The 25,990-nt window shown below is 30.7% G+C and overlaps 4 protein-coding genes across 5 annotated transcripts; 3 read left to right on the plus strand and 1 right to left on the minus strand.

The window, feature by feature from the left end:
• Nucleotides 1-8,652: 8,652 nt before the first annotated feature.
• LOC123199044 (protein SOSEKI 2-like) lies at nucleotides 8,653-10,961 on the plus strand. Of its 2 annotated transcripts, none has more exons than XM_044613845.1 (5): nucleotides 8,653-9,025; nucleotides 9,098-9,167; nucleotides 9,260-9,363; nucleotides 9,454-10,129; nucleotides 10,595-10,961. In XM_044613845.1, the coding sequence occupies exons 1-5, from the start codon at nucleotides 8,821-8,823 to the stop codon at nucleotides 10,734-10,736; spliced, it is 1,197 nt and encodes a 398-aa protein (XP_044469780.1). In that variant the 5' UTR covers nucleotides 8,653-8,820; the 3' UTR covers nucleotides 10,737-10,961. The 2 variants fall into 2 exon arrangements, with proteins under 2 accessions (XP_044469780.1, XP_044469779.1); XM_044613844.1 differs by having other exon boundaries at nucleotides 8,654-9,025; nucleotides 9,260-9,372.
• A 4,299-nt stretch (nucleotides 10,962-15,260) lies between these two features.
• On the plus strand, nucleotides 15,261-16,658 carry LOC123199022 (protein DOWNSTREAM OF FLC-like). The gene is made up of 2 exons (XM_044613819.1): nucleotides 15,261-15,405; nucleotides 16,327-16,658. Exons 1-2 carry the CDS (start codon nucleotides 15,261-15,263, stop codon nucleotides 16,656-16,658), a joined length of 477 nt encoding a protein of 158 aa, XP_044469754.1.
• Nucleotides 16,659-19,545: 2,887 nt separating this feature from the next.
• LOC123199681 (type I inositol polyphosphate 5-phosphatase 5) lies at nucleotides 19,546-22,183 on the plus strand. Its single transcript, XM_044614719.1, has 7 exons — nucleotides 19,546-19,661; nucleotides 19,751-19,855; nucleotides 19,945-20,536; nucleotides 20,610-20,806; nucleotides 21,123-21,231; nucleotides 21,574-21,722; nucleotides 21,804-22,183. The coding sequence occupies exons 1-7, from the start codon at nucleotides 19,546-19,548 to the stop codon at nucleotides 22,033-22,035; spliced, it is 1,500 nt and encodes a 499-aa protein (XP_044470654.1). The 3' UTR covers nucleotides 22,036-22,183.
• A 941-nt stretch (nucleotides 22,184-23,124) lies between these two features.
• On the minus strand, nucleotides 23,125-25,441 carry LOC123199023 (putative ETHYLENE INSENSITIVE 3-like 4 protein). The gene is given in 6 exon segments (XM_044613820.1): nucleotides 23,125-23,836; nucleotides 23,838-23,940; nucleotides 23,943-24,003; nucleotides 24,006-24,201; nucleotides 24,203-24,416; nucleotides 25,219-25,441. Coding segments are annotated over 6 exon segments (1,509 nt in total).
• Nucleotides 25,442-25,990: the final 549 nt, after the last annotated feature.

Genomic DNA, 25,990 nt, shown 5'->3' on the forward strand with positions numbered 1-25,990 from the left:
CGGGAATCTTAGCTTTGCCTGGAGAGTTTTATTATATATTTATTAATATGTCAAATTAATTCACATTAAATTCTTATATGAATTAGGTTAAAAAATATATTTTCTCAGGCCATCCTCCATAAAATCTACACTTGTCGATATTTTTTATTTTTAAAAAAATATTGAAAATTTCTTCGAAATATTTATATTGTCGGTGGAGGATTTTCAATAATTTCAAGTGAAAGAAATTCTTCTGGGCCGGTAATAGCTTTAAGCTGGACTTGAGTTTATGTTTTGGGCTTCATGTAGGGTCAAACTTTTTGTCTCAGAGTCAGATAGCCCAAGGATTGAAGACCAATTATTCAACTTAATTTAGATATGATAAGACAATTAAGCTCCCTAATTATACATAATAAAAGATTACGGAAAGCCCCCTTTTTGAAACTTAAACTATTTACTCCAACTCAAACTCAAACTCAAACTCCAGCTTGACATCTCAAGTTTGAGGGCTTAATAGCAATTAGTATCATTGTATAAGAGGTCTTTTTCTCTGATGATTCTCTTTTTTTTTTTTAACGATTCTTTATTTTTGACAATTCTTCTTTTTCTTCTTATTGTAATCATTGTTCACCATTACTCAAGTTGATCATTCCGATTCAAGCTTAGCTTGATCTTGCTATTTTTCGAGTTTACACTCAACTTAAATCCATCGCTAATCCTAAAACATCACCTTAGTAATGCATCTAACATTTCAAAGTGGAGTTTTATTAACTTTATCATATCAATATTGCAGTAAAATAGCTTATGAAAAACATTTTATTCGTTCTAATACTTCATCTAGGGCTAAATTCGTATTGAGTTGACTAGAGTTAATTCAAATTCAAACTTAGTTCAAGCCAGAAAGTCAATTTATTTTTTAATTTAACTAAACTCAAGTCAATAGGTGTCTGACTCGACTCAACTCAAATTCAGTTTAAATTCATAGTTCAAATCTAGAGTTTGGATTCGTAGCTTGAGTTTTGTTCAAATCTATAGCTCACAATCATAATTCGAGTTTGTAATTAATTTAAATAATGATATCATTTTGTCAATTATTGAGTAAAACAACATCATTTTATTAATAAATGACAAACTCAACCCAGCGATCCAAGTTACGAATTCAAACTATAAATTTGAATCATAAATTTGAACTAACTTTAAATCAAACTAAACTAAACTCAAATTACTCTTAATTTTAGTTTAATAAACTTAAATTAAATTTGAGTTAAACTATTTTTTAATTGAATTAACTCTAAGTTAAAAAATATTTAATCTTAATTCGATTTATATTTATCTCTAATGTCATTGTCAAAATTGCCCATTTATCTATAATAGAACATCATCTTTAAACGTTAACTCAAATATCGTCACATTTTTAACCATCCATAAGGGAAAAGAACAGTTGACTTTATAGAGGATTAGCTTTCTCTGCCTGCCGAAATTTATCAAAAGCTGAAGCACGTTTACATGAGTCCAAGCATGTACTTCAAATATAACAGTACAAAACTACGAATCCACAGTATCTCTATCAATAATTAAGACTTAGAAAAGTCCTCACAGGTTACGAGAAAATAAATTAATGGAGCCTGTGGAAAGTATAACAATCTTAGTAACTTTTATTCTGCCACTGTAAGACAGAGAACTGTAGCCCAGAGAGGCAAATAATAGCAACAATAATATAAATAATAATGAAGGTATAATAAGACAGTGAGAATGGTGAAAGTGAGCTTTTAAATTTCTGAAAAAAGGGTTAGATATTGTGCAGCAGAGTGATGAAGAAGAAACAAGTTTGGACACAAGATTCAAGGATTTCCCTGTGAGGAGGGACCTATGGACACACTGACTGTAACGAGAAGACGGGGACTTGGGTAAGCTAGCTCTCTTGGCTAGCTGCTGCTGCTGCTGCTATGGCTATCGCTTTTGCTGCATGCATGTGATGTCATAGCTCAGAGATGCTTTAAGAATTGTTGGGTTGACAAATGCTAACTAAGATAAAGAGTAAAAGACATTTTCCTACCCAAGGCTTGCTGGAAAAACACTTTTTATCTTATTAAAGTAACAATTTATCGCCTGATGGGGTTGGTTTGGGATTTCACATGATTGGTATAATCAATTCACTTTCAAAAAAACAATTCAGTTTAAATAAGAATTTTCATAATCAAAAAACCAATTTTATCATTCAAAACTTTTCAAAAAATTAAAAAAATATTTTTTCTCTTATCTTATTTTTTTCTATTTGAATATCAAATTTGAATATTTTATAATTTGAAAATATACTATTCAACATTTACTAAAATTTGAAAACACTAGCCCTAGTTGCCATTGTTCACCTTCACCGTTTACAATAACTCAACCAGTGACGGATTCAGAGACACAATATAGGGATCAATTTGAATAAAAGTAAAAATATAGATAATCAGTTAAACAATAGTAAAACCTAAAAAGAGGAGTCGGTATAAAATTCTAAAAATTATTTTGATATTTTCGATACACTAAACTATTATTTTTTCAAACCTAAAAGAATGTAATATTAAAACTAACTTTTCAAACCTAATGAGACTTAAGTGATTATTCTTAACCCTTTTAGATTTGTCGATAAGTTTAACTGTATTCAACATTTATATATAGTTGTCTTTTCTTCTTATAGGCAAAAATAATTGTAATTTTTAACATTGGAAAAACCATTTATGTGCATCGACAAACAAGTTATTTCTTTTTGTCATTTTTTCTCTATGGCTATCAGGAAAAGTCACCCTTTGAAAAAAAAAACAAAATATGCTTATCTTGTTAGAAGATCAAAATAAATTTAACATGAACTTTTGGTTAAAATGGATGTCTTGGCAGGCAAAACGCTGCTCAATGATGCTCAAAAAATGTAGCTCTACTGTGTGCATGTGATCCGGTCGAATAATTCTAAACTAAACAATTTACAGCGTGTCCTATAAAGTTTCTGGTTCGATCATTTCACCTCTGTCAAAAGCAACAATTAGGCAAGGGATGGGACTCAATAATAAAGACGAAAACATGTTGCTGGAAATTTGCATTAAATAATAGGCCAAAAGACTTGATCCCTCCCAGGGTTAGATGTAATCGTACACTCATTTTCTCCAATTTTTTTAAATTTAAAATTTTTTTTATTTATAAGCAAAATTTTATTAAAAAATTTAACTTATATGAAGAGTAAAATTATTATTTAACAAAAAATTAAAAAAACTTAAATTTTGTTACATTTTTCTTTTTTAATTTAAAAAAATAAAATTTTTTCTTTATCTAAAGTTTAAAAAATAGTAATTTTACTATGAGGATTTTGAAACCATCATTAAAGATGACAAAATTCATCGTTTTCGACCTCATTGGCTCTCTCCCCTGCTTATCTCCTTATGTTGACTTGTTCCTATCCACCAACAACAAGGATTTCCTCCTTCGTCAAAGTGTTTTTGTCTCGAACAAAGATGATTTTGTTTTTGTTAAAGACAAAGACATCATCTTCATCTGAAATAAAAAAGATTTTGTTTTCATCAATAATGGTTTCAAAAATCTTTAAGGGTGAAATTGTTATTTTTTAAATTTTCGATAGAGAAAAATACTTTGATTTTCAAACTTAGAGGGGAAGGGGGGAATTTGATAACACTTTAGTTTTTAAAATTATTTTGTTAAATTATGATTTTGTACTTAACTTTAACTGAAAATTTTCTCATAATTTTATTTATAGGTGAGATATTGGGTTTTTTAAAGTTAGATGGTAGAACTTTAAGTTTACACCTAACCTTGGGTGGGAGCAAGTCTTTTGGCCTAAATAATAATATGAAGAAAATCATTAAATGAATATTTATTTCATAAAACTAGTATTATTTATAACACAATTTTGATTCAACCAAGCAGAAGCAAGAGCTAGGCCCCGACAGGCAGGTGGCGTCTCTGCGACACGAAACGACTTGACGGCAATATGAAACGACAAAACATGATCTTCTTCTTCCCTCTCAGGCAGGCTAAAGCTCCATAAACGAGGGCTTTCTGTCTCCCTTATTTATTCTTCTTCTTGCCTTTGTTTAATTATCTTATTATCATTCTCTCTTTATTGATCATGCCCTTGCCTGGCAGCTGTTGAAGTGAGAGAGTTTGATAAAGGGAATTGGCCATGGTTTACAATACATCATAATAACATGTATATTATGATATAATATAATACAGATAAAAAATGATATGTATTATAAGATATATCAAATTAATATAATACAATGAACATATTATACAATATGATATGTATCTTATCGTATAATATATATAATTGATGTAAATTAATACATATTTTTAGAGAAAATGATTATGTACTAAAGATATATATGAGAAATTTTAAATTTTTAAGAATATTTGTAATATTTTCTAAAATGATAATATGTCGATTAAATTTTTTTATTATTTTATTTTTAAAAGTTTTATTATGAGATATGATACCAAAACATGATAAGAAAAATTAAATTTTTAATTCATAACATAATGCATTATTCAACTACATATAATAAACCATAACAAATTAATGTAACATATAAAAAAAAGAGATTACAAATTCATTTTATTTACATACAATATAAGCTATAAATTTTGTGATCATTATATTTACATAATTAATTTTAAAAAATAGTCTCTAAATATTAACCAAGTTTATTTAATAAAATTTTAAATCAAATCTAGCCTATTGAGTGCTTTGGATTTCTGATAGAACAAATTATGAGTACCCATGTGATATAAATGTAATCTTAGTTCAATCCAAAAAAGTAATTAAGATTTCATACTATAAATTATTCATTGGACCCAATATGCACTCATATAACTTGGCCCTACATTTTCAACAAAAAATATTTTCCATAACTTGTGCAAATTATCATTGATAAAATTGCTCCAATTCTTAATTTTTTAATTAGGGTTAGATTCTAAGTTCAAGTAAGATTTGTTTGAGTTGATTCGAATAAGTTTGGAGTGAATATGAAGTTAAATTAATTTTATTTAATTATAAGCATTAAGTCGCTGATCTCTATCTAAATCGACTTTTTTTTTTCTTGGTTTAAGATCTATCTTAAATTAAGTTATATTTGTACTTAATCAATTATATATTAAACACGAAAAGGAGAAGGTATGAATGGTTAAAAAGCCAAACATGGAAGAGAAATGTCAAGAAACTTGAATTATTTCACTTAGTTGAGTCAAATTCCCTTTCCATGATTGTTGCCTCACAGAAAAATAATTATAATTTATGAAAGAAAAGTTACAGTGGTTGGTGTAGTTAATTATGCCACCCATATGCAAAATTTTCCTTCAATAATTTTAATATATTATTCTCAAATCAAATGCCTTTTTTAAGAAAATCCTAGGGAATATTGAGATCCCTAGAGTAAAATGTATGCATATTTTTTAAGGAAAGCAAATAAGATGTAAATTGAAAACAATCCAAAATAGGTTTGATTCAATCAAAGCTACAATGATATTGATGTTCTTTTGGTTTTCTACGCTTTCGGATGGATGGTTTTCGGCCCCCTCTCCTCAAAATTTCGACACTTTCTAATGTTTTTTCAACTTTATTAACCTATTTTCAACGTTGTTCTCTTTATTCATAACACTATTGTTCCATAATTTTAGTATTTAATTATTGTAAGAACAAACTATTATTTAGTTTTAATAAAAAATAAAAGTTATATTTTTTACTAATTTTATAAAAAATTTAATATATTTTATTATCAAAATTTATAAATGGTGAAAAATGAGTTTTTCAAATTTAAGAAGTAAAAAAACAATTTGTTTCGATGGGTTGATTCCTAATGATAAACAAACCAAAATTTACTTTTAAGTATATTCAACAATGAAAGATCATGAAAGCAAGCTTGAACTATTAGGGTATATAATTTAAGTTGAATCGATTCAAACATAAATTTATATTTAGTTTGAACAAATCAAATTTGAATTGAATATTTATATTAACTAGATGGTTAGAGTTTGTCAATAACTCTTTAAAGATCTTTTTTTTACTTCGGCTATTATTTTGTTCTTTGATAATTTTTTTATAACGATTCTTTTTATTTCTCTAATAATTTTTCTTTTTATTATTCAAACCAATTTAAACTGACATCATGAATTATTTAAACTGAATTCGAATTAATCTTTATTTTAAATTTGGCTCTACTCAATTTAAGGGTCAAACTAAGGCCAAAGAACTATTTCCCATCTAAGTTTTAATGGAAATATAATTATACATCTGTTAGGTTTTAAAAACCTAAAATCTTATCCATTACTGAACTTTTGTTAAAATTTTTTTTTAAGATTAAGGGTAAAATTGTTATTTTATTAATAATGTTAAAAAGTTTATAATTTTTCCTATTTTACCTCATAAATTTTGAAAACTATCAGTTTCACTATTTTTTTAAATTTTTCCAATTTTAAAAAATATTTTTTTAGATGGTACATAATATTTTAAAATTTTAAAACTTTATAAATATATATTTATCCATACAGTTAAAATTTGGATGAAAAATATTCCTTTTCCCTCAAAGCCGACTTATCTCCAATCCATCCATAATATTCACTAGGCAAAATTACCGACCAGTCATTAATCATCAACAGCGTTTACGTGAGAATCGATGAAGAAACCATTGATCAGTTGGTTGGTTTGGTGGCTAAGTTCTCTTTGATCCTTACCTTTTTGCCACAGTGCTTCCTACTTCAATTTACTTCATCCGATAGCGATTGCCACCTAACACTAACGGGAGTATTTAACACCTATAGGTTTCGTAGGTTTCCTAAAACAATAATAGGAGTACATATAATTTAATTTAAATTATAAAATTATATTAAATTATTTAAAAATTATAATTTAATTTATAAAATAGTTTAATTTTAATTAATAAATTTTTGAAAAATAATTTTTGATTTAAATTATTTTTTAAATGATTTTCAAATTAAATTGAATTGTAAACTGTATATTAAATAGAATTTTTTAATAAGTAATTAAGTGTATAATTTATTTTTTATATTTATTTTATTATTTTTTATTCATGTATATTATATATATATATTTTATATGTTAATATTTATATTATATTATAAAAAATTATAATTCAATTAATTTTATCAAATAATATATATTAAAAAATACATGATTTTAATATATTCAAACCGTAATTTAAACTGAACAAAATATTATTTTTTCAATTTGATTTAGTTTGAAAAATTTTCAAACCGTTTTTTTAGTTTGATTTGAAAAAACTCTCAAAGTGTATCAAACAAGACTATGCACACTCATAAATAATAGTGACACCCTTCAAAAATCAAAATGATAGACTCAAGTCACTTGAGTGGTGTATTCAAAACAAGCCAATTTGGAATCAAGTTTTGCTCCATTTACCCCTCGGAAGAATACTATTTATCCCACCAGTAATCGTTCAATAAACATTACATACGAGATCAAACATGCTCAAACTTAAGTTATATATTACGAATTAGAATTAAACTCAAACCAACTCTTACTTATATTTAGTTTAGCTCAAATTTATCTTTAGTAGACATACAGTCTCATTCATTTAGATAGGCCGTACCCTCATTTTGTACTCCATATGTGGAATGTGACATTACCTGATGGAAAGTCTGTTTTCTATTTTTTTTTATTTTCCAATTGATTCTTTTCAGAAACTATTTTCTTTCACTTTGTTTTGTGTATCTTCAAAAGTGGCATTTACAAAGTCAATGATCATAATTAATGGCGATTGTAGATTATGTTAGTTCTATAACAAGGCAATGCTCATAATTTATTAAGGGTGCGTTTGGTTACGGGTATGTAAGATTACCTTGGTAATCTATCTTTTATTTCTTTGTTTGGTTTGTCAGTAATAAAAGATTACAATAATCTTTTATTACTAATGCTGACGTGGCAGGTAATATAGGTGATAATCTGATTACCATCTTCACCTTAAGTATTTAAAGATTACTGAGGTAATATTTAGTTTATTATAGAAAAATTATTATTTATTAATTTTTTGAGATAAAAATAAATTTATTTTTAATTAATATGACAAATAATATAAAAAATATTTAAAAATAATTATATTCAAGGGCATTTAAGTAAAATAATTTACTAGTAATATTTTATTACCTTTAACCAAACACAATAATTATTTATACCTATAAAATTTTATCAAACATAGTAATCATTTATACCCAGTAATCTTCTAAGTAATCTATCTTCAAGGTAATCTTTCTATTTTAGTAATCAAACATTACCCAAACCAAACGCCCCCTAAGTGTCGTATAACAAATTTCAATCTTCAAGAAGTGTTATTTCCTTAAATCTATAGGTTTCAATTTTCTTAGTAAACTTAATGTGTCAGTAAGAAAAATTTTCCAACACAAACATATTTAAGATTAGACTTAAATAGAGTTGTTTTAGTATCAAAAGTCAGTGTAATTCAATTTAATTTAGTTCGAATTCTAATTAAACTTGACTTAAGAGAGTCAATTTATTTCTGATCAAAGTCGAATCGAAATTGAGTTAAATAAATTTGGTTCATGATCAAAATAGTGATGTTTAGATTCGATTCGATTTCTACCCTTCTTTCTTTACTCATCCTTCTCACTAGTGATCACAAAATTCAAAGGAATCCAAGGAAAGAAATTCTCGCCCAACTTTGCATTAATGCTTCCATAATTTTACTTATACCATTTGAACCCTCTTGTCTGTCACTGTCCCTTTGCCTCTCCTTTTTACCATCTGAATCCTCTTTGATCCTTCTCTCTCGTCTCAAACTTCAAACTCTAAACATGGATGTTCGATCCAGAAGAGCTAGACAAACCAGTCCAGACAGAGCCAAACTCTCCATGCAACAGCACCGCCACCGCCAGCCGCCGAAGCCTAATCCCACCAGAAAAGTTCAAGTCGTTTACTATCTCACCAGAAATGGCCACCTGGAACACCCCCATTACATGGAAGTCTCCCACTTCGCCACTCAGCCCCTTCGCTTAAAAGGTAAAACAATCTATTACATCTTCTTCTAAATCAAAAGAAATTAATTATTCTTCATTCTTCATTGTTTTGCAGACGTAATGGACAGGCTGATCGCTCTCAGAGGCAAAGGCATGCCCTCTCTATATTCTTGGTCATGCAAAAGGTGTAATATAAAATTAATCAAGTAATATATAAAGTTTAATAATTTATAAATTAAGATTTAGATCTTATTATAATTTTTTTTTTCCATTTCAGGAGCTACAAAAATGGCTATGTGTGGAACGACTTGGCTGAAAATGATGTTATTTTTCCAGCTGATGGAGCTGAATATGTACTAAAAGGCTCTGAAATTCTTGAAGGTCGTGCTGGTAATTATTATTATTATTTTGTATTTATTTAAATTAATTAAAATTTTATCATACTGAAATTTATCTTGTGATTTTTCTTAGAGAAATTGCAGGGGTTGAATGTGAGTAGTAGGCAGTTGATTGAGGAGCCAAAGGAAACATTTAAAACAACGGCGTATGAAGATCAAGATTACGAAGACGAATTTGAGGAAGACGAAGAGAAGACCAGCTACACAAGCTCCACCACTTCTCAATCTCGTTGTTCGAGAGGTGTCTCAACAGACGAACTCGACGAACCGGAACCGCAGAAACCCCAGCTCACTGAGTCAACACCAAAGTTATTAGCTCGCTCACCGCCTTCACTGTCTTCCATCTTGTCTCAGGAAAAACCAACCAACAAAACCACCACCAACACGTCTAGAAGGTTCGAAGATGGTGACCCAGTTGCTACCGAGTCTGCCTCGAGTCGAAACTCGGTTCTCCTCCAGCTCATTTCCTGTGGAAATCTACCCATCCCTAAAGCGAAGAGTAACAACAGCAATGTCGTGAGAAGAAGCAGCAGCGATTTGCACAGAGGGGTTCTCTGTAAAAGAGCGATGAAGATTGCTGAAGAAGAAGATAAGGATATGATAAGCTTCATGTCTGAGAATCCCAGGTTCGGGAATTTGCAGGCTGAAGAGAAGGAGTATTTTAGCGGAAGCATTGTCGAGTCAGTGAGTAAGGATCGAGTTGAGACTCAGCCCGTTCTCAAGAAATCAAATTCCTATAACGAAGAAAGGTCGGTAGATTCTAATTCTTCTTTTAATTTTTACTATTTGCTGACGAGTTGACTCGGTTAACTGAAAAGTTAAAAGATCCTTTTATGTTGACTTTTGATTAAAATAATTATATAATTTCTTATTTTTTATTAACTTAATATTGAAAATATAAAAAATTAAATATTCGATACCTAATATTAGACAAGGTAGAGTGCCGTATCGAACTGAATCCGATGCAATTTATCGTATTTACAAGTTATGTCATATAAGGTCCAACCAATTGGATAAAAAAGAGTTTCGATAAAGAAATATAAACAATTTTCAAATCTTTACGGGCTAAAATTTTAGTTTTAATTCAACTCATTCGAATCAAATATAAACTTAACTTTGAATTAGTTCAAGCTGAAATATCATGTGATGTATTTATCATATGTTTTGATTAATCATACGAAGAATGACCTAATGATGTGATTTTGATGATTCAGGAGCTCGAAGGCTGCGTTGATGGAGGAGATGAATGCCGTTGAAGATGAAGAAGAGAAAAGAAGCAATTATGGGTTGAAAGGGAAATGCATTCCTCGCAAGAAATCTTCATCATCATCTTCAAAGAAAATCATCAGAAAATGAGTTGTTTTTATCATCTTTATTACTGTCGTAATTTGCTTATAGTGGAGTTGTTGGATTGGGGCAGTCATAATTAGGGTTTAAGTTACAAATTATAATTAATTAGAACTTGATTAGTGTTTCATAATCATGATTAGGAGATACTGTTTGTGCGGTGGAAAGTTGGAAAAGATTGTGCTTAATTCATGCATCTTCAAGACGTTGAAATGTGAAAAGATGTTTGGACCATTCTTCACCGTCTGATTTGGGTTCCGACATCACATCAGATAGCTTAGTACGATGGTCTTTCCAGTAATTTAAGGAGAAAGATAGTCACAACTAAATTTTGGGTTATTAATTAAATTCGGTAAAATTTTTTTCTGCGTAAACATTTTTAATCAAACGTACAGTGATTTTACTTTTATAAGTAAATTTATTTTTAATTTTAAAAATATCTTCTCCGACTTATTATATGATTTTCAACAATTTATGTGTGCGTATCACAGTGTATGGGTGCGTGCATGGTGTATAAGGTGAGTATAGGATACGTGAGTACGTGCAGAGTGTGTGAGTGCTTGTGGGGTGCGTGAGTGCGTGCAGGGTGTATACAGGGTGTGTGAGTGCGTGTGAGGTGCGTAAGTGCATGCAAGATACATACGCACCCCCATCACACTCTATTATATATATATATATATATATATATATATATATATATATATATATATATATATATATATTATAATATTTAAAAAATATAATAAATATATATATTAATATAATATTATATAATATATAAAAATAATAATAAAAATAATTTTTAAATATATATTATATTATTATATATATTTATTATATTTTAAATATTATAATATATATATATATATATATATATATATATATATATATATATATATATATATGTGTGTGTGTGTGTGTGTGTGTGTGTTACGCACCCACGCACTCTGCACGTACTCACGTATCCTGTATTCATCCTACGCACTCTGTATTCACCCTACGCATCCACGCACCCATACATTGTGATACGCACACGTAAATTGCTAAAAATTATGTAATAAGTCGGAAATAGTATTTTTGAAATTAAAAGTAAATTTGCTTATAAAAATAAAATCGTTGCACGTTTGCCTAAAAAAGTTTAAACGAAAAAACTTTTGCTGATTTTAATTAATATCCCATAAATTTTAGAGCCTGTTTAACCATTTGATGATGGAACAATTCTAAATCAGAATAAATTTTAATTTATCTGATATAATAAATTTTAAAATTTTATTTATTTAATATAAATAATTTAAATTCTTCAATTCTAAAGAATGGCTCAACTCATATAAAATTTTTGGTTATAGAAAAATATTACCACCAATCTTATATATCAGTTAAATTATGATTCGATATTATTTAAACTATTTGCTTTAGAATTAATTTGGTTTACTAATTAAATAATAAAATTATATATATTTATTTTAAATATTAAATAAATACATAATAAATATATGTCATTATGTGAATAATAATTTTAAATTAGAAATAAAATATAATTTTATCCTAACCTAAATTGAAGTTGGCTCTAGCTCTCCATTAGATGGACCAATCTAGTCTATGTATTAAAAAAAGGGTCAAAAGACTTATTCCCACCCAAGGTTTGGTCTAATTTCAAGCTTTCATTTAAAAGTTTTAAAATTTTATATATTCTTTTATTAAATTTCTCTATTATAGTTGAGGCCAAACATATTATTTAGCTAAAAATATTAAAAATACTAATATTCTATAACATTTTTTTCTTAATTTAAAAAACAAATAATTTTTCCCTCTTTCCCCATACAAAGTTTGAAAAGTTATTTTTTTACCCTTAGGGTTTTTTTCTCATCCTCCTATGAGTAGCTCTACTTAGTTATTAAATTAAGAGAAAAAAATATGATAAAATATTAGTTTTTATAAATATTTTTAACTAAATAATGTTTTTGCCATTACCCATAACTGATAAGTTTATAAAAATGGTACGTATTTGAATTTTTAAAACCTTGTAAGTGAGAGTTTGAAATTATACCAAACCTTGGATGCGAACAAGGGCATCACTAAACTACATAACTAAGAGTAACTCATTAATGTTTAATTATTACTCTTTATTTACCTTCCAATTAGCTAGAGAACATAAATAATTCAATCATAATTAAGGCCATAGATACTTTAAATTCATCAGTGAGGTGTTAGGTTGTACACTTTAAAGGTTAGCAAAATTGATAGAGTATTAAAATTTTTAAAGTAAAAATTTGGCTTTAAATATCTGTCACACTTGTGAAACTTTGACTTATCTAGTTTAGATTTATCTGTTTAATAAATACGAAAGAAATTTTTTATTATTTTCCTATCTATGAATTAGGACGACCCTATCAGTTAGACTATAGAACAATCTGGTCCAATTGATAAAAAGAAATTTCTGCAAATCATCTTGGCTTTGCTTAGCAGGTGGTGATCGAGCAACTGGACCACCGATCTAGATTTGGTTTCTAAAATATTGCAGTTTAAATAATGAAAATTTTTATATTTTCCTGTCTCAAACTAGGACGGTTCAAGCTATGAGACAATGGACCAACCCGATCCAACTGATAAAACGATTTTTCTGCAAATTATTTTCGTTTAGGACAACTGGACCACTGATTCGGATTGGCTTTTAAAATCTTGCAAGAACTAGTTTTTGGGACATTTTTGTTAGAGAAAAAAATAAAAATTTTATATTGAGACATTCTTTTGGGAAATTACATACCTAATTGAGTCGTCACCATAGCAGAAAAAAACCCTAACTAAGTCTTCCTTTTCCTTACTACTTTTTGTACATGTATACTTTTAATAAGTATTAATTCAATTATTAATGATAATATATTATTATAATATTAATAGTTATTTTATTTTTAATTCAAAATTATTATAATTATATAATAACACTATATTAACAGCATCAAACTTGGTATTATTATATGTATATATAATTTTATTATTTTGAATGTGCGTGGAAAAAGGGACACAAGGATGTATAATATTGGGTTAAGAAAGCCTAGACAAACTTATTGGGCCACTAATTGTAGCCCAATAATAAAATTAACCAATTCAACAATGCAAATGTGAATTCACTAAATATTCAATTAAAGTAACTATAGAGTAAAATTGAGTATTGTTTAACTCAAGTTAGGTTCGATTGTATTTAAACAAAACTCAAGTTCAAACTTGTTAAGTTTGAAAGTTTTTTGTTTGAGTTCGAGTTCAAGATAAAAACAACTTACTCAAATTTAACTCGATAAATTACTGTTAAATCCTACAACTTATATATTTATTAATTATCATTTGTGTTTAAAGTAAGAGAATAAAATTTTATAGGTATAGGGGTAAGATTTAGTAATATTATACTTGAGACTAGTTGAAACTTGCAAGCTCACCATGCTAAACAATAGCAAATTCAAGTTTGACACGAGTCAAACTCAAACTAGATTCAATAATATAGATGACAATTTCAGTTGAATTCAGGGTTTTCAATCCTAATTAAGAGGAGATTCCACTATAAAAATGGGAAAGAAAACAAAACATATCATTGCAATTGGGGACAGGGATGCATGCGTCCTTGCCCCGTCCTCGCTCTCATCCCCATCCCCATTTTTGTCCTCTTCGTCGTTATTTTATATTAATATATTTATTTAAAATAGTAACACATCTTTATAGTTTTAGATTATTTATATTTTTTTAATTTTTTTATATTTTTGTTATACATATTAAAGTGATTAACATATGATATTGTGACATTTGAAATAGTGTACTGATTTTAATTTTAGTTAATTTTGTTATTTAATATATTTATGTTATGTTTAAAATGTATGGATATGGGATTTTTTCTATCAAGGGTAGAGATAATGAGAGAATAGGGAAGAGATTTTTCTTCGCAGGAAAAAGACAAAAATAAATATTTCTTACAAGGATGGGGATTAAGATCTCTTCTCTGCCCCTCCGCGTTGTCATCCTTATTCAATAATAATTAAACCAAACTACTACTGACCTGGCTAGTTTGCAACCGGAGAATTGGTTCCCTCTTTAGCGCAATTTCTCCACAATAAAGTATTATTAAGTTACTAATTAATATTAAATAGGCATAATCGCTAGATACGAGGATTCGGTCTTCAAAATTCACAGTAGCATTAATTATTAGTAAGCCAACTTCCTCCTCTCTTGTTCTCCTACATGGATCTGTTCTGGGAAATTTCCCTTGAGCTTTCTCCTCCACTAAGTCAGCTTCAACACATGCAAATGCAATATAATTAAGATATTAATTAGCAAGCAGATCTAGCCGACAATAATATTAATGATCTCACACAAATAGAGAAGAAAATGCCGCAGAAATAGCTATTTTCTAATGTAATGCATGTGCCCTTCGCCATAAGTTTACCAAGTTCCGGCTATTTTAACATCGCGAAGCTCCCTTAGTATTTTGCTCTACTTAGCTTGTCAACTTGCAGTATTTCCTCTTCATTCAGCTTCTTCTTGGCAGCCATGGCTAGACTGTTGGTGCTTTTTGCGGTGGTTCTGCTCCCCTTGCTCATGAATGGACAGCAGACTCCTTTCACTATCCGCGGCCGTGTGTACTGTGACACTTGCCGGTGTGGCTTTGAGACCCCGGCCTCCACTTACATTCATGGTAACATACATTACGTTAGTTTCATCGAGGGCTGATTCGATCCAAAATAACTCGATCGAATCTATGGTTCAATTTTAATGAGTCTATTTCGAGTTTAAGTTCGAGCTCAATTTGGTAGCTCAGGTTAAGGTGGATATAAACCGAACTGAACCCAAATATACCAGTTGGCTTAAGTTCAATTTGAATGAAAAATAATTAGACTTGAATTCTTTTTGATTTTGCTAAGGTAAAATTAAAGTTATTCGAATTTAGCTCAAATGAAAATAAGTTGACTCAAATTCAATTAGAGTTTGACTCGAGTTTATAGTTCAAATCAATAGTTTGAATTTATGGTTCAAATTCATTGTTTAAGATTGTGAGTCATTGACAAAACGATATCATTTTATTTAATAATGACTAAAATGATGTCGTTTTAACAATTGTTTAATATAATTCAAATCAAACAATGAGTCAAGTTTGAATCGAATCGAGTTATCTATCCAGTTTGTAAGCTAAATTAAGTCAAACTCTCTTTAGCTCAAATTTGACTCAATTGCAAAATGAGTCAAATTTCTTGACTCTAACTTGGTTCGATTTCGAACTGAGCCAAACCCGACTTTCAAGATCATATTAACTTGAATCAGATCCAACCCTAGCTTGGATCAAAATCAACTCGTTTCTTCATTAGACGATATTACTAGTCATTCTAATAATATTGTTCACCCTTTAATGATACTATTATCTAATCAATGATCTTCTGATGATATTGTATATCAATTCAAATTTGAACTTGAGTTAAACATTATGGTTACAATTTAAGTTGTGTTTTCATGGAATCCACCTCTATTTGTCCTTTTCACATACTTGTATAGAACAATTTTCCCCTAAACATTTTAAGGTTTTTTTGGTAACCAACAATTAATTGCTTGAATTTGATTTCAGGGGCGAGGGTTAGAATTGAGTGCATAAACAGGGATACTTTAGAAGTAAAATACAGCAAAGATGGAGAGACAGACTCAACAGGAACATACAACATACAGGTTGAAGACGATCACCAGGATCAAATTTGCTACGCAAAGCTCGTTAGCAGCCCGATGGGAAGCTGCAAAACACCAGGTCCAGGACGAGACCATTCCGAAGTCATTCTCACTCGCTCAAATGGAGCTGTTTCTAATCTCCATTATGCAAATTCTCTCGGATTCCTGAGGAATCAGGTTCTCCCTGGATGCACCCAGTTTCTGAAGCAATACCAGCTCCAAGACGATGCTATTTAGAAGACATCAAGAGTGTTAATTTTCCTTATGTGTTCTCTTTTAAGATTATGTGCAGTTTGATCACTTCTGGTGACATTAAAAACGTTAATATTTTGCATTTGAATTCATAGGTTAATTTGCCTCCATTATATCAAACATGTTAGTTGAATCATGTATTCAAAATCGAATTTTTCGAATCATATATGGCGTAGGGGTGGATCTAATCTAATTGGGTTGGCTCGAATCCATGGCTCAACCCAAATAAGCTAATCTCAAGCTGACATTCCAAATCAATAGCCCATATCAATATTGTGTCATTAGTGACACTGTTTATTCTATCAATAATCTATTCACTATTCTAATTACATTGTATACTCTATTGACGACCCTCTTGTAATATCATTGATTTGATCCAAACCTAAGCTGACCCAGACTTGATTTAGCTTAGATCAAATCCACCCCTAGTATCACGTATTTCATTATTTTAAAAAATATCACAAACACATATAAAGTTATGAAATTTCTCAAATGAACCCCACCATATCATCACTTTGCAAAAGGTGTATCAATGAATATCAATAATGTACAATGTTAATAACCTTGATATGATAGGTACATATTGTACAATACATCTGTCATATCATACTAAGTTTCAATTTATCCTAATCCTAACATATGTATATATTACTTCTCATTCGTATTATTCATAGATACTAACCACCATCATAAAAACCATGGTTTTGAAAACCAGATCGGATCGACCAATCTAACTAATTGAACCGAAACTTGCTAACTAAAATAGTTTTAGTTCACTTGAAAACCATTTTTTGAGTTAAACCACCTTGGACTGGATTGAACTATTCGAACCGTCTGTTAGACCAGATAAAAAACTGGGTTTGACCCAGTGAATATAAAAAATAATTTTTTAAAATTCATTATTAATTGAACCTAAGCCCTTATTTATCAATTTCAAACATGTATAACATCAAATTAAGTTTATTTTAATACTAATATATTTAATGATAAATTATATAAAATTATTTTAAATATTATTTTTAAACAGTTAACCAATCCAACCATCGATTAATTGGATTAACCATCGGTTAGACTAAATTGCTCTTTCTATCATATTAATGTTTAGTCTCATTTTAAAAATATTGATGAAGGCTATTATATCATCGCATTTGTTACAATATAATATGTATTATTTATCATATAATATGAAAATATAGTTACTTTGTAAATAATCTTATGGAATCAGTGGTTAAAGTTTTTGAGAATATTATTTATTAATATGACAAATAATTATGATTTTATGTGCAAATTTGTCCTCACTTAACGGTTCTTTAACTTATTTCTCCGGAAGACTTGGCGCCAAATTCTGACCCATGGAATTGGAAGCGAATCATAAGAACTCATCTTCCATTATTAACATAAATAAAATAAAATAAAAATATTTTTAAAAATTAAAAAAAAACAATAAAAAAAAACCTAAGACCAACCCAAGAAAATTAATAGCAGAAAAACTCTCTACAAATCTATGCACACAAGAAACCCCAGAATATTTTTTTTCTTCAAAAACTTTTTTGATGCTCCAGATCGAATTTGCTTATTTGGATAAATGAATTATTCCAGAATTTGACACCAACTTGGAAATGACTAAGGCCACCGATTCCTCCATGAACAGCCCTGGTACACCTGATAACAATCCTAGCAAGAACGATAAAAAGAAGAAGGTATTTTTATATTTATGTTTATTAAGAAATTATCATGAAAAGAATCGATAATGATTTATTTATTGTTTTATTCGTATTTCTTAAAAAAAAAAAAAGTCGATTCTTCCGAAGATTTTTAGTTCGAAGAAGAATGGTCGAGGTTCACCGGAAGATGACATATGTAAATCATCAGATGGAGAAGGATTTTCTGGTATACATTTTTTAATTTTTTTAATCTATTGTTTTTCTTCTTGTTTATGTGTAATTGTTCAATTTGGTTTTGGTTTGATAGATATTGAGAAGAAATTGGAATCAGCGAAAAAGGCTATCGTTGAGGCGGCTCCTATGGTGGGAAAATCTTTCTTAGGTAAATATATAAAATAATCCATACTGTTCATGTTTAGCAAATAAAGGTGGATTCGGTTTAAGTCGAACTTGGGGTCGACTCATATTTGGATTGAATCCATAATATTCAATTTGAACCCGTTTGAATTGGTACACACGAGGGTTATTAATAAGGTGGACAATATATTTAACGGGATAAATAATGTCATCGGATAAACAAACGAATTGATCTCGAATCAAGTTAAATCTCTAGGTTTAGATCAACGCATTCAAGCTAAATAGTGGATTTGAGAAACTCGGATTAGATCTACCCTTACTGGTAATGTAGGGAATTTATCACAACTTGTCTTCAAAGAAAATTCCTAATACCTAGGATTGAATTAGATCCAAGCTTCTCGAATGAGCTGAATTTGAGTTAAGGATTAAGACTATCTTTCCATAAAATCCGCTGAGTTCATGCTAATTTAAGCATTCGAATTTAAACCAACTCATATTGAATATAAATTTAAATTGTTTTTTAGTTGATTTTGAATCTTAACTTATTAGTCTCAAACCGATTATCTTGAGCTTGGCTTTATTCAGCTTGGTCCGGATTGAATCTGACCAGGAAAATAATAATATGAAATTTCATGAATTATTGAAGTATTTGGTGTGTCGGTATTAATTACAAGCCACGTAATTGATGAAAAGAAGACTAATTTTCCCTCGTCTCTTGGAAATTATTTGGGTAGTTGACCTAACAAGAATAATTCCAGATTTACAAGCCACATATTTTAATAAAATGAAGAAAAATTATACAATGGATTTGAAGATTTCATACTGGTTTTAGGAAATTAAAATTTAAAATTATGGTGTTAATTTCTTATCGAATCCCAGAAAGGCAGGCCAGTGTAGCCATTGAAGGCCTGAACTTGTCAACATTTGGGCCATCTATGACACCAGGAACTGAAATTCAGAAGCTCAGGTAATTATTTTCTTTGTTAATGATGATTACTTTGCTTAATGAATCAATTAAATTGTTGCTTTTTGATCAGGCTGATGTTGGGCTTGTAGGATTTTTGTTGCAACTTGGAATGTTGGAGGAAAAACTCCCAGTCATGGCCTGAATCTTGAAGATTTCCTCCAGGTTGAAGGGTGCTCTGATATTTATGTTTGTGGGTATGGCTCCCTGGAAAAATTTCCTGAAAGTGTTGCTTCCGGAAGTGCTTTTGATTAAAGTGCCTTTTCCTGTAATTTTTTCTTTCCAGGTTTCAGGAAATTGTTCCACTGAGCGCTGGAAACGTCCTGGGTAGTGAAGACAACGAGCCTGCAGCGAAGTGGCTGGTCCTCATAAACAAGGCACTGAACAGGCCTGGAAAAGATTCAATTGATTCAACTGCGGAATCATCTTTTTCCGGGCTGCAAAACAGTAACAACAACTCTAAGGAGGAAAAGTCACCAGGCAATCCGAATTTTCAGAAACTGAATCTAAAACTCCTGAGCAAAAATTTAAGGGCTGAAAGTTCCCTTTTGAAGGTCTGTAATTGCCCTCTGGAATCCGTAGCGAGGGAGAGGAGAAAAATAAGAAAAATCAGCGATCGCACAATGCGTAAACTCGAGAGTGAGTCTCTGAAACCTCGCAGCCATGGAAGTATTGAAGAGTTATTATCAACGACTGAGATTACTACTGACCCATCACATGGTTCATCTCCAAGGAAGCTGAGTTATTGCCTGGTAGCAAGCAAGCAAATGGTGGGAATTTTTCTCACAATTTGGGCTAGAAAAGACTTGATGCATCACATTGGCCATCTCAGATTTTACACAGTGGGAAGAGGCATCATGGGTTGCTTAGGAAACAAGGTAAGTCGAATCATCATGATAAATCAGTCTGCAGAAAAGTGTTGCTTTGATTTAAATTTCGACATTGTTGCAGGGATGCATTTCGATAAGCATGACCGTGCACAACACAAGCTTTTGCTTCGTGTGTAGTCATTTGGCTTCCGGGGAGAAGGAGGGAGATGAACTGAAAAGAAATGCCGATGTCGCTGAGATTCTTAAGAGCACACAGTTTCACAAAATTTGCAAGAGAACATATAATACTAGAGCCCCGGAAAAAATAGTTGATCACGAGTATGTGGTTTTCTTTAAAACACTTGTTATTGTATTCAAAAATGGATTTGATATGAATTGACTCATATCAAATACATAAGTTAGTTTGAATGAGTTAATATTAAATTAAAACTTACAGAAGTGTTTACTCTATCAACGACATTTTGGTAACACTATACATCAGTTTAAATGAGTTTGAATTCGAACTTAAGTTGACATTATAAATTTGATATGAACTAGAACTAACCCTAAACTTGAGTTGACTCGACTAAGAACAAATCCACCCCTAATTGTCTCAAGGAATTCTCTTGTGTTAATGTTTGTATTTGCATTGCAGCCGAGTGATTTGGCTTGGTGATTTAAACTACAGAGTATCACTAAGCTACGAAGAAGCAATTCTCCTTCTGGAAGTCAATGACTGGGACGCGCTGCTTCAGAAAGATCAGGTTTGCTTTTTTTTTTTTTTTTTTTAACAAGGCCCACAATTTTATTAAATCCATAGCTAAATCTGTATAGTATCTGAAATTTGCCTGAATGTGATCATCAATTTTTTTCCTGTTAAGCCTTAGATCTTTTTTAATAATGACTTTTAATGAGTAAAATTATAAAACGGTAAGTTTTAGAGATAAGTCCTTGCCAATTCTCATCCAATAAACCCTAATGTCTCCACTATTGGACAGTTCTAGTATGATCACAGTATCTCATTAAACTATACATAATGACACAGTTTTATTAGTAAATAAATTAATACTAAACTTTATCTTCTTCTCATTAATTTGTTTATACAGTTGAATACAGAGAGAGAAGCAGGAAGAACATTTAGTGGGTTCAATGAGGGAAGAATTTTCTTTGCTCCCACATACAAATACTCACATAATTCAGATAACTATGCCGGAGAAACTGTTAAATCCAAGAAGAAACGGCGAACCCCAGCTTGGTATATTCATTTCCTTTGAATTAACTTGTAGCAGGCACTTACCAGTCTGAACACATCAACAACTTTGAATCCAATTTGCAGGTGTGATAGGATATTGTGGCGTGGCAATGGCATCGAACAGTTACAATATATTCGTGGCGAATCAAGATTTTCAGATCATAGACCTGTTTGTGCTGTGTTCTCAGTGAAGGTGGAGAAAGATGTAATGGATAAACTCAACATTAACAAGCTGAGGAAGGGATTTTCTTGTGCAAATCCAACCTTCGAATTTGAAGATTGCATGCCCCAGAGGCATAGCTTCTATGAATACTGACTAAAAAGTTTAGAACATGTACAAAATGAAATTTTCACTTTTGATATGACTCAATTAATACAGATGATATGATATATCCTCTCTTTATCTTTTCTATGTACATTTTTATTCAAGGGTATCAGAAAGTGCAAACCAAACTAGATGAGTACGGCTATGTGACATACGTTTTAATAGTGAATATTAATTTTTATACTAATTATAACGTATTATTATATAATTTATTATCATCCAATTACATGATGATCTCCTATCATTATTGTAGATTTTTTTTTGCAAACCATGAAAAATGTGATTGCAATATTCATCGTTGATGCTAATGATATTGTGTGCACATGTTCTATTGTAATTTTATTACAAAATGGGATAAGTGGATTATTATCATAAGGAAAGTGTCAACAATCAAGAGAACTTGAGTGGGTATTTAAACTACCCTTTCCTCATTTGATATGAACATAAATATTGCCTTTTATATATCAAATATTTTTGGGTTTGTTCACCATATTCTTTTTATTGCTAACGTTTATTGATTTCTCTCATAGTCTCTATACAAATAATCGATATTTGGTTAGATTTGAGATTAAAAGAATTTTAACCTAACAAAATGAATGGATTTTAGTTCTATCGTTTAAGGGTATCTTGAACCTCTCTTTCTGAGCGAGAAGCTTAAAAAAACGAGTATCATACTCATGTTTATGTAAATACTATCAATAAAGTTTTAGTCAATTGAGATTGGGTGAATTATGTTATTTGAGGGGATGATTTTACTTGTATATGATACTTAGATACATTGTGGATTTGAAATTTGCTAGACTTAGTCTCATAGATTAGGCTATGGTTGTAGCCGAACCATATAAAAATGTTTCATCTCTTTTACTTTGTAGCTTATTGTTTCTTATTTTGCTCCATGTCTAATAATCTATATGAAATTGTATTTGAATTATTTATACATTACTTGTGCTCATAAAGTGTATACACAGTCAACCTATATTATTAACACTTACAATTAGTATATAAATTAGCACTCATTTTTAATACACAAAATTTTATTGTCGTAAAGATTTTCAGTAAATTAGCACTTAAACTTTTGCCTCACCCTTCAAATCCCAAATCCCAATTTGAAGTCACTCCTTGACCAATGGTATCGCCTTGTAAAGCATTCACATTACTTGTTTCCATGTATCTCTGGGTGTAAAATGCTCCATCCATGTCACGATGTTCAATTCCACCATCCCAAAATAATCTTCCATATTCTTCCACTGCAGAAATACCCCCTGGTTCACACTTCTCTCCAACTTCCTTCATACTTTCATTTGCCTCCTGAAGACTCAGGCTTTCTCTGCTGGTTCCATCTAGAGAACTCAGAGTACTATTTGTGGTGGGGAAGCTTCTCCAGGCTGATGAATCCGAGTTTGGATCTATATTTTCTTCAGTACTGTGTTCACTTTCTTGATCCGTTTTATAAGAACATTGAGACTCATGGTCACTCCCGGAGTTCTTGTTTACAAATCCTAACCCAATTTCACTTTGTGGGCATTTCAAATTTTGACAAGCATAGAGAGTGTTCTCTTGGACCTCTCTCTCAAACATACACTTTCTTTTCTCACTAGCATGCTTCTCTTTGTTTCTCCCTTCTGCTTCTTCTTCCTCTGGTGATATTTTTAGACATGTCTCAGTGAGCTTCAAAAGAGCTTCTTCCTTGTTAATCACTTTCGACCAAGTGGCTGATTCTCTTGCTGTCGTTTTATGCTGCAAACACTTGGATTGTCTCACGACTCTCCTCATTTTATTCAAATCTGGGGACGTGTTTGATTACAGAAGCCAAAACACTAACCTTCCAAGCTTTTTTCAAATCATGAGGCTTCCTATAAGGCGGAGGGCCATGTTCCTGAGACATCCCTTGCTCACCCACCAAATTTCTTTTCCCATTGGCCACCACGGAGGAGCACAATGTTGCATCAGGGCGGATAAAGGAGACTCCATAGAGTGGTATCTTGCAGCTCATGAAGAAGATGCATATTTGAAATCAAGTCCATTTCTCCATCTTTCTCCTCCAAAAGTGGCGCCATGAACTCAGCAATGGCAATAGGAGCATTTTTGTCAAAGCACACTTTCTCTTTCCACCATTCACGCAAGCTATCAGATGAGCCAGTTACAGGTTTTCCCTTACACGAATCCTTGGGCTTTGCAGACCTCCATAATCTTCACCATGTACTTGAGGATTAAATCTTGAGCTCTTGACATCTTCTTCCACCGGGATGCCACTTGTCTTGAAGAGGATTCAGCTTCTTCGTCTTTACGTTTCTCTTTGAGTTTTTGCATCCGCTTCTTGAGCTCATCATAGCCGACCTCTTCCGACTCATAATCCGGTTCTTCTCTTCCTCCTTCATGTTCATCCGAACCAGGACTCAAAAGTTCTTCATAAATTTCAACATGTTTTCCTCGCTACTTTTAGCTACTTATACACCTTTCTTCTTTGCAACAAGGACACTAGTCGTTCACTTTTGATCTCTATTGAGTCGGTGGTACGAGACCAAATTCAAAGTCACAATCATATATACACAATAGCAACGGCGGTGTAAGTACAAGTATGTATAAATATATCATGTCATCCAGATACATACACTCATTTGTGTACCAATGACTATTACTATGGATGAGGGTGGATTTAATCCAATCTAATCATAGTCAACTTTAAGATTAGTTTGAATTCGATTTGAATCTATAATGCGCAACTTAAATTAGTACATAATATTATAAGAGACTTATTGATAGATGAAATATGTCATTAGAGGAATTAAAAATTATAAATAGTAATTTGACAATAAAAATAGAGTTTTTGTCAGGATATCCTAACATAAATAAGGATAGAAACAAAGATAATCCTTGAACGAAAATAGATATATTCATAACTTTCCTCCTATCCTCTTTGCATTATTTATTCCTTAGGGTAGAGGATGAAAATTTCTCATCATCTCCATAGTGAGGACTAAGAGGTGTCCTATCATGCAGGGATGGAGATAGGGATAGTCATCTCCACCCTGCCATCCCCTCCCCATTAACATCTCTATCAAAAATGTCACCTACGAGATAAGAACAATTTCATATAATAGACAAGTGAGTCAAGTTGGAATTGTTACTTGAGATCAACTCATTAGAATCGAGTTAACTCCTATCGGATCTAACCCTGATTTTGAAACTTTGGTGCAATTAAGCTTGAAAACAAATAACCACTCAGAGCATGAAGAGCCGAGGTAATGATTTTAGGAAGGGTGAAATGGGATATGCTGAGGTAATTGGGGGCTGAAATTGTGGCACCTGTGATAAAGTTTGGAGGAACTTGAGATGTTGGCATTGAGCGTACGTGGAGAGTTTGACAGTGAAGGCAAAGCCACGAGAGAGCTTCCATTATTTCATGTAGAAGACACAGGTGAGTTTTGTGAGCTTGTTCGCAAATGCATGCCTGTAACGTAAGGCTATATATATAATAATGCTTGTGAAGATGCTCTTATTACCTACAAAAAGTTTCAGGGAAGTTTATTAAAATCTAGATTGGACCAGCCCAAGAATCCGTCTCAAATCTAATTCAATTATGTTTAAAACATGTTTTGATCATTAGGCCAGATTAATTTGAGATTAAACTACGTGATTAAAACACCAAAACTCATAACGTATAGAATAAATTATTTTATCTTTTAATATAAGTTGTTTTGTCAACATTGACTAACATGACTCTCAAAAACATTTTTCAATAGTTCAACCAAACTAAAAAAAAAAAAGATAAGCACTAAAAAAGGAGACAAGTTACAAAGATAACATGATTAAACACATTCTTTACACGAAGATCAAATTACAATTTCTCTTATTGTGTGACTATGTAACCAAATAATAACTTCTTACCACATCATATCGTATTACATATGAAACATAAAGTGATTAAATTTGAAATTAAATTTGG

This window comes from Mangifera indica, chromosome 16 (assembly GCF_011075055.1).
Source record: "Mangifera indica cultivar Alphonso chromosome 16, CATAS_Mindica_2.1, whole genome shotgun sequence".
In the NCBI taxonomy this organism is placed as follows: Eukaryota; Viridiplantae; Streptophyta; class Magnoliopsida; order Sapindales; family Anacardiaceae; genus Mangifera; species Mangifera indica.